The following is a 13,816-nucleotide window of genomic DNA, read 5'->3' as shown; positions in this document are numbered from 1 at the left end:
CACAAAAATAAATATAACCAACAACATCACATCATCTCAAAAAAAAGAGAAAAACACACAGAATCCAACATAAATATTATAAAATAAGAAAAATTACGAAATGAAAAACAAAACCTCTCAAAATATAATATAAATTAAAAATAAAGAAAAAAAAAAAAAAAACAAATTATAAACAAAGATGAAGTAGAAGACTCCACCTCCAAATAAGAATGAGAAAAAATGTGAATGCAACAAATCAGAAGACAGAACATGATAGCGACGAGTAGAACGAATGAACAATTTACACACGCACTGTCAACAAAATTGTGCATTTTTTTTTTTTGTGACTTTGTTAATTGTTTAATGGCAGCAGCAACAACAAACAAACAAATAAGGAAAAGAGAAGAAAGAGAGGTGTGTTTTTGTAAATAATAAATAATGAAGAAAAATGAAATTTAGAAAAAAAGAACAATAATTGAGGCTTATAAGAAAAAGTAAAATTTAAAGAAGATATATTTCTATGTCGATCATTCATCAATCGTGTTATCAGCTGTCTTGCCGATGTCAATTGGAAGCTTTGCAGCTGTTATTTGACGCCGTCACGTTTTATATTTTAAACTAAAGACACAGTTTTCATAATAAATACTATACTTAGTTAAATAGGTCCACCCAACTAGGGTGCCCCAACAAGCGTGTTATAATTGGACCAGTTGCAATTTGTCCAACTCCTATTTGAATTCACAATGTACTTTTTTAGCTCGATTTGAGCTCGATACGTATTTGATGATAGAATATTAAGGAAAACAAATCAAGGATGATAAATGGAATTTTCAAATTGCATAAAACAGCATTAAAAATTGTACAGTTAAAATAGGTCCACTCAACAAGGGTGGCCCAACAAATACAGAGCAGATGAGGCACAGTTTATTTCTCTTTTCCATTATGATGTTCTATGAGTAGTAGACATAAGAAGCGTGTTAGTTTTCCCAAGGTGGACAAAATATTTGCGATTTGCAAGACATTCTTTTACTAGAAAAGAAAGTCGTTCGTTACAGTAACCCAGCTGCAACATGTCATCGTTTTGAGCCCAATTCCTACTTGAATTCAGAATGTTCACAAAACATTTATAAAAGATTTAATTCCTTGACAAAACTGTTTATCTGTTGATTAAGAAAAAAAAAACAAAAATGAAATCACTTACCCTGCTTTGTTGTGGATGTTGCAGATGCTGTTGTTGTTGTTGCTGGAGTTGATGTAATCTTTGTTGTGCTGTCAAATGAGGTTGTGATTGTTGTTGTTGTTGTAATTGTTGCTGTTGTCTTAAAATATTAGCATTAGGTGTAACAGGAGATGGCGCGGGTGTCAATACTTGTTGGGGATGTTGTAGTGATTGTTGTTGTTGTTGATGTAAAATCTTAAGATTCTGTTGAGGCAATTGTTGTCGTGATTGTGTATGCAGTTGTTGCTGCTGCTGCTGCATGCACGAAACAAGTGTTTGCGATTGCTGCTGCTGTTGCAACAATTGATGATTATGATTCGAATAATAATTCATTGAGGGTAAGGGAGAGATCGTTGTTGTTGCTGCTACTGAAGCAGTTATTTGTCTTTGTTGTTGTTGTTGCTGTTGCAATGGTGGTGATGGTGTATAATTTTGATATTGCAATTGTTGTTGCTGCTGCATACATTGTTGTGTTTGTTGCTGCTGTTGTTGTTGTATTATTTGGGTTTGATATTGATTTTGATTACGATTTGTATCTTGTACCCAATTTGATACACGTTGTATTTGTTGCTGCTGATGCAACTGTTGCTGCTGCTGTTGCAACATATTATTGTTGACAACATTTTGATTATTATTGTTAATATTACTATTATTATTATAATAATAGTAATTTTTATTATTATTGGTATTTTGCATTTTGGTTTTAGACTATTTTAATAAACTGAAAATAAGCGGAAAAAGAGAGAATCGATGTTATAAACAAACTCAATTTGTTAAAAAAAATCAAAATTTGTAAATGTTTGCGATCATTTTCATTAAAAAAATATAAATTCTTGATTTATGCGATCGTTTACAAACGATCTGAAAAGTTAATAAATTAATGAAAACTGTCTATATAGAAAACTATAATCTGTTTAACAAGATAACATCCAGGCAAAGTTCTAACAGTTAATCCTTTTAGCAAACTTTTGATAAGAAAAGCTCAATGTGATCGGACCATTCAAAGAGATACTGATGTTTTAAATTAGATCTGTAATAGATATTTAAAAAGATCCTACCAAAAAAAGAGTTTTTTAAATTGATAAAGATTATGTTATGTGTATCTGATGGAGGAGAGGGATCCTGAGTTGTATGGAGATGTCGGAGATGGTTGAAATGTTGGTAAAATTGTTTAAGAAGTTGTTCATGGTTGAGTGTTTTGGAGTTAACTCTAAACATGCTCTACTTATCACAGTAGGTCCCTGTGGCCTAGAAATAAGTCTGGCTAATTCTCTATAATTCTATGTTTTCGAACCACCAATTACGTCCCCTAGGTGCTGTTGCCGAGACAACAGAAGCCATTTCAGTAGTTTGGTTGGGCGACTTTAAGAAGTCCAAAAATGCTCTGGTGTGAGTCTTGTCAAGAGATTGGATAGCTCGAGTACTTGAGCAAAGTGCACGTATATTGGACCCGAAATTCCATATACGTAAATTGCAACCTGCGTGTAAAAAGCACAATGGGGCGGTGGTGAGTCGTTACAAAAGCTTACCCAGTGGTTGAAAAAGACCACCGTGAAATAAGCCAACATCGCAGGTGTTCACGTAAAGCACTTCGACATTAATACACACAGACAGGCGGACATGTCTCCGCTATCTACAAGGACTTGGAATATACATATATATTTTATATATATTAAGGTCGGATAAAAAGTTGGGATTTAAAATGATTTTTCCTAATATAAACATCATATTATTCTTGAGGTTTGAGACACCTCGTTTGATATAAGATTTCAAGTTATTTTGAGCACGATAAGTCTCTACATTTACAATGTTTAGAATCCTCTGACTCAAGTTGGTCTCAGGAATACCCTTATTAGTATGAAACAAAATGTACGTGATGACAAAAAAATTAAGAAATAATTTTCTATATAATTTCCTTATTATAAAAAATGACGAATAAATACATTTTACTATTTTTTCTAAACCACAAATTTGCGTGAAATGTTTCCTTAATATAAAAAAGTATTTTTAACATTTGAATAATAATTAAATAAAATGTGTTAAAAAAGAGGTCATTGAACTATTTACAAACAAATTAAATTAAACAATGTATTAGCTAAATAATTTAAATAGTCAACAATATGACCCAAAAATCTTAAAAAAATATAAAATAAAATTAATAGACTTTTCAGCGCTTTAAGACACCTTAAATCTGGTATTAACACGCCCACTTGAAAAAAAAAAATCATAATAAAACATAAATATTTTAAACTTAAGCTACTTAATCGCTTAATATAATCTTTAAATTTAATTTAATTCAAAAACGATCATTAAATACCGCACAAAAACATTTGTAAGTATGTAGTGATAAGCAGCAGGCGATCAATAGTGAGTGATATTCACAAAATCCGAAGTATAATAATAAAAACTAGATACTCTTTACGATTATTAAAGTGGATACAATGACATTATGCTAATTATTAGTACGAATATAAATAAATACTCCGTTTCACAGTCGTTCACTTTAAAAACAAAAATGTGTGTCTTTTATTAAATCATCGTGCGTAAATGAACATTGTTGTGGTTTTGAAATTTCACGTTAAAAAATGTTTTATAAAAAAAATCACAAATGTTTACGCAAAATAATCCAATGACTCATCTCCAATATAAAAGAAATTTCTAAATCTGACAATAATCAAGCGTGTGTTTGAGTGTGAGTGAATAGAAAAAATATGGTAAGGTACGGTGTGGTTTTGAATGGAAATTTATATTAAATGCATGATTAGTTTTCTTTTATTATAAAGTGTTTTAATTGGTTTGTAACAAGGTGTTAGTTGATGGCATTAATAATTACGATATTATTAAGTAATCTCGTGGTAAGACATTACTTACGAACTAACAACGAAGAAACGAACGAACGAACGAAAACGAACTAACGAACGAACGAACGAACGAACGAACGAACGAACGAACGAACGAACGAACGAGAACGAACGAACGAACGAACGAAACAACGAACGAACGAACGAACGAACGAACGAACGAACGAACGAAACGAACGAACTAACGAACGAACGAACGAACGAAGAACGAACGACGAAAGAACGAACGAACTGAACGAACGAACGAACTAAACGAACAACGAAACGAACGAACGAACGAACGAACGAACGAACGAACGAACTAACGAAAAACGAACGAACGAAACTAACGAACGAACGAACTACGAACGAACGAACGAAACGAAACGAACGAACGAACGAAGAACGAACGAACGAACGAACGAAAAACGAACAAACGAACGAAACAACGAACGAACGAAACGAACTAACGAACGAACGAACGAACGAAACGAACTAACGAACTAACTAACTAAAAGAACTAACGAACGAACTAACTAACTAACTACTAACTAACTAACTAACTAACTAACTAACTAACTAACTAACTAACTAACTAACTACTAACTAACTAACTAACTAACTAACTAACTAACTAACTACTAACTAACTACTAACTAACTAACTAACTACTAACTAACTAACTAACTAACTAACTAACTACTAACTAACTACTAACTAACTACTAACTAACTAACTAACTAACTAACTAACTAACTAACTAACTACTAACTAACTAACTAACTACTAACTAACTAACTAACTACTAACTAACTAACTAACTAACTACTAACTAACTAACTAACTAACTACTAACTAACTAACTAACTAACTAACTAACTAACTAACTAACTAACTAACTAACTAACTAACTAACTAACTAACTAACTAACTAACTAACTAACTAACTAACTAACTAACTAACTAACTAACTAACTAACTAACTACTAACTAACTAACTAACTAACTAACTACTAACTAACTAACTAACTAACTAGCTAACTAATGTATAAATAAATAAATTTAATTTACATAATATTTATTTGAATTGTGGATATTCAAGTCATTTTCTGATGGGAACTTTGTATGGGAGCTAGGGTCAAATGTGGGCCGCTCCTTACGAAATTTGGGAAGATCATCAATGCTTGCATACATTTTCTGTCCGTTATTATTGAGACCCAAAAAAATTTCATACAATTATCTCGATTTCAATCTGATTGATATATTCGTTCCAACAAACATCACCACAAACCCTATTATCCTTTCCACCAATTTTGCAATAAAATCAAAATCAGCAAATTTTTAATTGACCTTAATTAAAAATGACAATATTTTGAATGCTTGGCGTAGTTATCTTTTACCAGAATTTTGAAAAAAAATTTCCGAATTGTTATATTAAAAAACAGAAATCAAGATTTATTTAAAGGAAATGGAGAAATTTGTGAATTAATGCGCAATTATATTTTTTTTTTAAAATATCGTATTTTTAGATAAGAAATTTATAACAAATATCTACTATCTTTAAAAGATCGAACTGATTATTTTACAAACACATTCAGCCGATTTACAAGGAACTCAACAAAATTTAACGTTACACTAGGCTCGAAACCTTAAAATGTGTATTTTTTTTTGATGATCCATATCAGGGACCAAATTATTGTATTAGTCATCGTATGAGCTTTCGCATTGGTTGGAAATGTCTATAGCGAAATCATGGTAGAATTCATGAAATTTCTTGTTCGATTTTAGGAAAAATAATATAAAACAATTACTATAAATTTAAGAAGACGGTACATCAATTTGTATGTCTTTTTATTATTAGCAAGTCTTTACCAAAAGGATGTAGGAACATGAAATTTTAGCAAAATCTTCTCTATTGATCAGAAATGTTCGATATTGACCAATAACACAACACGGTTGGACGCCCGGCCATGAAGGACACTCTGGAAATGTAAGAGCAGATTGTCTGTCAAACAGGGGCGCACGCCACCCTTTTATTGGACCAGAATCATTCTTTGGTATCCCCGAAGGAGATATTAGGGACAAATGCGATTCATATGTCGAAACTGAAGTTCTCCGCCACTGGAGAAGCGACTTTTTGACTCATTACTTTTCAATGTAAGTTTTTGCTGGTTTCCTGTCACATATTCCTATCGGAATGTTTTTAACTTCATGTTATAATTAAAATTTTAAAACTATTTTTTCTAACTGACTTGGTTTCTTCTATTTAAATTAGAATAAACGTTTTAGAGCAGATGTTTATTTAAACTTTAATAACATTCTTTCCGATCGATGTCATTCTACACATCACTTAATTCTATTATTAAAATAAATTTTTTTAATTTTGCATATTAAAACAAAAGTTAAGTTTTTAGTGAAAGTAATTATTTAAATTTTAAGATAAACACCTTTTAAATTCACTTTAAAAACACAAAATGGTTTGTCTTTTTACTAAAAATAATTCCACTTTCGATCCGAAGCGATCGAAATGGAAAAATGGCGTAACAACACATTCTCATTGAAATTCCCAGCTAATTATTTTTGAACTTACAAATTGTAATTCCATTAATTTTACAGCCCCAAAAAACATTTGAAACTAATTTTTGTTGAAAAGTATGAAAAAAACTTTAATTTTTCAAGTCACACACCTTTTTTTGAGTTGTTTTATTTTTCGAACAAGAACACAAGACAACAAATTTTTTTATGAGATGCAAAATTTAAGTAAAATTTCACAATGTCACAGGTATTTAAAAGGTAAGACGTTTTGTGTACTTTTTTTTAATTTGTGTTTTTTCTTTTGAGGGCTTATCAATGTTGTTAATCACTGACATAATAACAACAAAAAACCAACTATAATTCTTAGAATTTCACCATAAAATCATACAAAATTTAAGCAAACATTTACAAATTTCGAACACTGTTTTCATGTAGTATTTGTTGTTTTTGTTATTATTTCGTTTTTGTTTTTTCAACAGATCGTTGATCATCATGACACACAAATAAAAAACCACTTACATTTTTGGCACTTTTAAGAATAATAAATGGCATTATTTTAACACCCACAACTTTTTGTGTTTTTAAAAAAAGCATTTATTTTATGATTTTTTTTTTTGTACTTGTTTAATTACACACAAATTTGAAATATTATTTTTTTTAATTATAACTTTATTGCATTAATTGTGATTTAAACGAAAAAGGTCGTTGACTCAATCGTCATGTTAACTTTAGTTGTTTCAAAAACAAAAAAAACTAAAAATTACAAAAATACACTTTAAAAAATTAAGGCACTTTTATGTTTAAGGGATTTTTTAAAGGTTTAGGGTTTTATTTTAAATTAATTAATATTTCTTTAATATTTTTTGTTTTAATTTTTCTCATTTGTCACTTTAATCTTTTAAGGGATTTTTTTTCTTAATTTTTAAATTAAATTATTTTTTTTATTATTTTTTCAATTTATTTGCATTGGTATGTGTTTTTTGTTATTGTTTTTTCACTTCCTTACGTTAGCAAGGCCCGCAACATATTAAAATACGAAATGTAAACCGAAATTTGATAAACCTTTTTTTTGGTGTGTTGTGTGTGCGCCGCGAGTTTAGCGTAGAGTAGAATTTAGTAGTAGTAAGTTAAGTAAACTGAGCTGAAATAATAATGTTTGTTTGACTGGCGAAAAATACGAAAAATACTACAACAAACACACACACTGACGCACATGCACACACTCACACAGATACATATTCATTCTGAGGATTGTTTTGAGTATTGGGTATGTTATACAGTGTTGGAGAAATGTTTAGGAGAAGTTGTAGAAGCAAGTTCAAAGTTTTTCAGTATTTTGATCATAACGGTTAAAATTTAGCTGTTGTTATACCGTTCGAAAGCGTGACGAAAGGTAGGTTATTAGTTAATGTGTTAGTTTGGTAGACCGGAAGTCGTGGGTTCGATTCCCATCTGAGGAATTGGTAAAGAAGCAGTAGACCCTTTCCCAACAAACAAAGAAATTAACTAACTAACTAACTAACTAACTAACTAACTAACTAACTAACTACTAACTAACTAACTAACTAACTAACTAACTAACTAACTAACTAACTAACTAACTAACTAACTAACTAACTAACTAACTAACTAACTAACTAACTAACTACTAACTAACTAACTAACTAACTAACTAACTAACTAACTAACTAACTAACTAACTAACTAACTAACTAACTAACTAACTAACTAACTAACTAACTAACTAACTAACTAACTAACTAACTAACTAACTAACTAACTAACTAACTAACTAACTACTAACTAACTAACTAACTAACTAACTAACTAACTAACTAACTAACTAACTAACTAACTAACTAACTAACTAACTAACTAACTAACTAACTACTAACTAACTAACTAACTAACTAACTAACTAACTAACTAACTAACTAACTAACTAACTAACTAACTAACTAACTAACTAACTAACTACTAACTAACTAACTAACTAACTACTAACTAACTAACTAACTAACTAACTAACTAACTAACTAACTAACTACTAACTAACTAACTAACTAACTAACTAACTAACTAACTAACTAACTAACTAACTAACTAACTACTAACTAACTAACTAACTAACTAACTAACTAACTACTAACTAACTAACTAACTAACTAACTAACTAACTAACTAACTACTAACTAACTAACTACTAACTAACTAACTAACTAACTAACTAACTAACTAACTAACTAACTAACTAACTAACTACTAACTAACTAACTAACTAACTAACTAACTAACTAACTAACTAACTAACTAACTAACTAACTAACTAACTAACTAACTAACTAACTAACTAACTAACTAACTACTAACTAACTAACTAACTACTAACTAACTAACTAACTAACTAACTAACTAACTAACTAACTAACTAACTAACTAACTAACTAACTAACTAACTAACTAACTAACTAACTAACTAACTACTAACTAACTACTAACTAACTACTAACTAACTAACTAACTAACTAACTAACTAACTAACTAACTAACTAACTAACTAACTAACTAACTAACTAACTAACTAACTAACTAACTAACTAACTAACTAACTAACTAACTAACTAACTAACTAACTAACTAACTAACTAACTAACTAACTAACTAACTAACTAACTAACTAACTAACTACTAACTAACTAACTAACTAACTAACTAACTAACTAACTAACTAACTAACTAACTACTAACTAACTAACTAACTAACTAACTAACTAACTAACTAACTAACTAACTAACTAACTAACTAACTAACTAACTAACTAACTAACTAACTAACTAACTAACTAACTAACTAACTAACTAACTAACTAACTAACTAACTAACTAACTAACTAACTAACTAACTAACTAACTAACTAACTAACTAACTAACTAACTAACTAACTAACTAACTAACTAACTAACTAACTAACTACTAACTAACTACTAACTAACTACTAACTAACTAACTAACTAACTAACTAACTAACTAAACTAACTAACTAACTAACTAACTACTAACTAACTAACTAACTACTAACTAACTACTACTAACTAACTAACTAACTAACTAACTAACTAACTAACTAACTAACTAACTAACTAACTAACTAACTAACTAACTAACTAACTAACTAACTAACTAACTAACTAACTAACTAACTAACTAACTAACTAACTAACTAACTAACTAACTAACTAACTAACTAACTAACTAACTAACTAACTACTAACTAACTACTAACTAACTAACTAACTAACTACTAACTACTAACTAACTAACTAACTAACTACTACTAACTACTAACTAACTAACTAACTAACTAACTAACTACACTACTAACTAACTAACTACTAACTAACTAACTAACTAACAACTAACACTAACTAACTAACTAACTAACTAACTACTAACTAACTACTACTAACTAACTACTAACTAACTAACTAACTAACTAACTAACTACTAACTAACTAACTAACTAACTAACTAACTAACTAACTAACTAATCTAACTAACTAACTAACTAACTAACTAACTAACCTAACTACTACTAATTACCTACTAATTAACTGACTAAAAGTGACATAAGTGGTGGAGAAGCAACTTAATCAACAACGTCAACTCAACTCGATATTGATCACAACAACTGGAGCGTTACGGACATTTCTAGACGTTAAATTGAAAAAGTCCACGCTGTCTAAATATATTTTATAAATTAATAAATACACTCTGGTCCGTATGATATCTTAGACTTTGCAGACAAATTTCTATCTAGCACCGGTAAAGAAACGTATTAGCTTTATCTATAACCGATCATCAATTATACGAATTAAAACGTTTATCCATTTTCAGATCGTTAATTAATAAAAATTCTCATTAGAGGCTCCTTATTGCCTCTAATTGTATGGCCAGTAGTGTGACTATGACTTTTAGCTGAATGTGTGTCTGACTGGTTGATTGGTAGGTTTATTTGGGTTTGAAATATGCACGCGAGTATGCGCGCGCTGGTAATTCACCAACAAATATAACACAGCAACAACAAATAAAAACAAAACAACACAAAATGACAAACTTACATTTACTTTACTCTACTCCTAAAAGGAACTGAAAAACTACAGCAGCAATAACAACAATGAGCAACACTAACCAACAACAACAAGAAGAATAAAAAGAATTAACGACGTTATACACAATAATTTGTTGTCGTCGCTGACGTTATTACACGATCTCTTATTTTTTGCTGATGTTGTTGTTGGCTTTTTAACTTTTTTTCATTTCAATTCTGTTTCTTACTTTATATTATTGTTGTTGTAGTTGCTTGTTTTTATTTCAGATGGCTGGAAATTGGGATTGTCGCCACCGACGCCGCCGACACCGACACCGCTTAAGTATTTACTTTAGTTCCACAACAAAAACACACACACTCCGCACCAGACCACACGACAAACACACACACACAAACTCTAAATGGTCAATATGAAAATTTGTTGTTAATTTGAATATTGGCCGGTTGTTTGGTAGATAAATCGATCGTTTGGTCGCTCCGTTGGTCGGTCAGTTAAGTGTAGTAGAATGATTATAACGCCGTCATAGTTGTCGTCGACGTCAATTACTATTGCTGCTGTTGGCCTAGTGTGATATTTTTGTTGTTATTTTGTTGCTGTTGTTGTCTTCTTTTAGATACTATTCAAGTTTGTTGTCGTTATTATTTTGTTTTAGTTGAAACAGACGTTTTTCTTAACACCCCACACTCTACACACAGTATTAATTAGGGGTTACTTGGGTTATAATAAGACAACCAAATAAGTATAGATTACAGAGTATATATATAATATATAGTATCATGTATTTCGTCATATTTTGCAACATAGAAATGATCTGAATTTTTTTTTTAATATGACTTTTCCAAGGAAAGACTGAAGTAATTGATACATTTTCTTAACGATCAAAAGATCATATTAAACAAAATGTAGAAAAATCGGATCAGTATCGTAAAGTTAAATTATATTTTGAAAAGTGGCCCTATTTATGGACTTAGTATCAACAATTTTATTACAACGTATCGATATTCAGTGTGATTTTTGAAAGATGGCCTTTTATTGCCGCATGGTCCAATTATGGACCAATGTGGCGATCAACTCCTTAAATTATGGCGATCAACTCCTTAAATTATGTTACAAACGAAATAACGAAATCATATTTGGAGATGGTGATATGAAATTGATCGGATCGACAATTACGGATTTGAAACTATTCCGATCGTGTGAATGTGTGGCAATTTGGATTGAATTAGTATGAAAAACTTTCTGTGAATCTGAATTTTTTCAAATGAGTCATTTTAAAATCTAAAAAAAATGTTCGGAATAAAATGTCATATATAAAAAATTTAATAAATAGTTCTAGATCCGGGCTAATTACAGAAAATATAACGTGTGGATAATAATGCAGTAACATTTTCCTCAGTTTATATAAATGACGTGAGTCATTAGCATTATCGATACATTTTACAAAATTGTTTTATGGAATCTAAAATTTACATTGTCTTTTTTTAAGAAATCTTCAGATAGCGGGAATTCCTATTTAACTGGAGACTATTTTTCTGAAATTTTCACAGTGTCTTGCTGTTTGTCTGGAACGAAATATAGGTTACTTTTTACTTAAAAATTTCATGCCACGACCACATGCAATATAAGTATTAAAAGTCGCATATATGTATGAGAAACTGCAAGAGCTAGAGTCCTCAAAGTCCTACTTTTACATACATATGAACATATGGGGGCAAAATGGAGGATTTTGCTATGGTACACCTGTCACCTTCCATATAAAGAAAATCTTAAATATATCTGACAAATATAACAGTAAAAGTCCTCAATTTTTTTCGGAACAGTTTTTGTATAAACATGAATATTAAGAACGAAAAATGGGCGGACTAGCAATAGGGGGCTTGATACTTCCCATATGAATTTAATACAAAAAATCGTTTATCTAGGAAACAATTAGAGCTAGAATCTTCAAAATCTGCACAATGAACATTAACGTCCATACGAGCATTTAGAGGTAAAATGGGGGACTTGGATCTCAAATATAAATTAAACACCAAAATACGTATATCGATAAACTATTAGAGATAAAATTCTCAAATTTTGCACCAACAATCCTCTCATATGAATTAAATACAAAAATTAGTATATCTGGAACTATTCGACGTACAAATTTTTGCACGAATAACTAGCAATAGGGGGCGCGATACCTCATATGCATTTGAATTTTTATGAAAAAAATAATTTTTATGAAAAAATTTATTTTTTTGAAAAAATTTAATTTTTTTTGAAAAAATTAAATTTTTTTGAAAATTCTAATAAAAATTTGAAATTTATCCGAAAATCAATATTTTATTCAATTTTTATTTCAATGAAATTTTTTTTTAATTTTTAAATTTTAAATTTTGAAACTCTTTTTACGAAAAAAAATCAACAAACGGGTTTTTTAAATTTATTCGACAGTAATTTCTTATTAATAGAACTATTTTGGAACAATTCACTGAGTAACTGCACCATTTCCAACTGCACTTGAGAATTCCCTATTTGATTTTTAGAAACTCGATTTAATATTACAGAATTTTCAATTTTGTAATCATCGTGATTTATAAATGAATTTTTACATTGAAGTAATTTTTAAAGGGGACTCAGTATGGGGACTAGGGACCGATTGTCACGAACGTCGGCAGTATCATTTAGACTTATATAAAACTAAGCTTTGAATAAATCCTAGATCAGTTAACATAATTATGACATCAAAAGGCCTATACGGGGGCAACTTTTTTGTATAGGAGCTAGGCGATATAATGGACCGATTTCAAGCATTTTCAATAGGCTTCGTTCTTAGGTCACAAGAAGAGTATATATTTTCATGAGATTTTCTTGAAAATTGCAACTTGTAGCGTGCACGCAAGGTTTACATGGACACACAAACGGACGGACATAGCTTAATCAATTCTGAAGGTGATTAAGCTATGTACCCTCATCATAGTGGTACATGGTATAAGAACAATTAGATATTTCTGAAATAAAATTATAAATTTTTGAAATGTAATTAAAGTTTTCAAAAATTATATTTTAAAAATTCTGAAATATATTTTAGAACTTTTGAACTACAACTGAAAATAGTACTAAGCTATATTAATCAGAATTTAGAATACTC

The 13,816-nt window shown here is 29.8% G+C and overlaps 1 protein-coding gene across 1 annotated transcript in view; it reads right to left on the bottom strand.

The window, feature by feature from the left end:
* Window positions 1-1,767: 1,767 nt before the first annotated feature.
* LOC119608319 (N-terminal kinase-like protein) overlaps window positions 1,768-13,816 on the bottom strand; it is a 58,390-nt gene continuing 46,341 nt past the window's right edge. Inside the window, exon 13 of the mRNA XM_037962692.1 lies at window positions 1,768-1,919. Within this exon, the coding sequence (XP_037818620.1) occupies window positions 1,912-1,919 (8 nt within the window). The 3' untranslated portion in view covers window positions 1,768-1,911. The remainder of the gene's footprint in view (window positions 1,920-13,816) is intronic.

Source organism: Lucilia sericata, unplaced genomic scaffold (assembly GCF_015586225.1).
Source record: "Lucilia sericata isolate MDLA Ls3-8-SP2 unplaced genomic scaffold, ASM1558622v1 Contig000822F_arrow, whole genome shotgun sequence".
NCBI lineage: Eukaryota > Metazoa > Arthropoda > Insecta > Diptera > Calliphoridae > Lucilia > Lucilia sericata.
The sequence above is the reverse complement of the archived record's forward strand: the minus strand, read 5'-3'. Positions and strand labels throughout refer to the sequence as shown.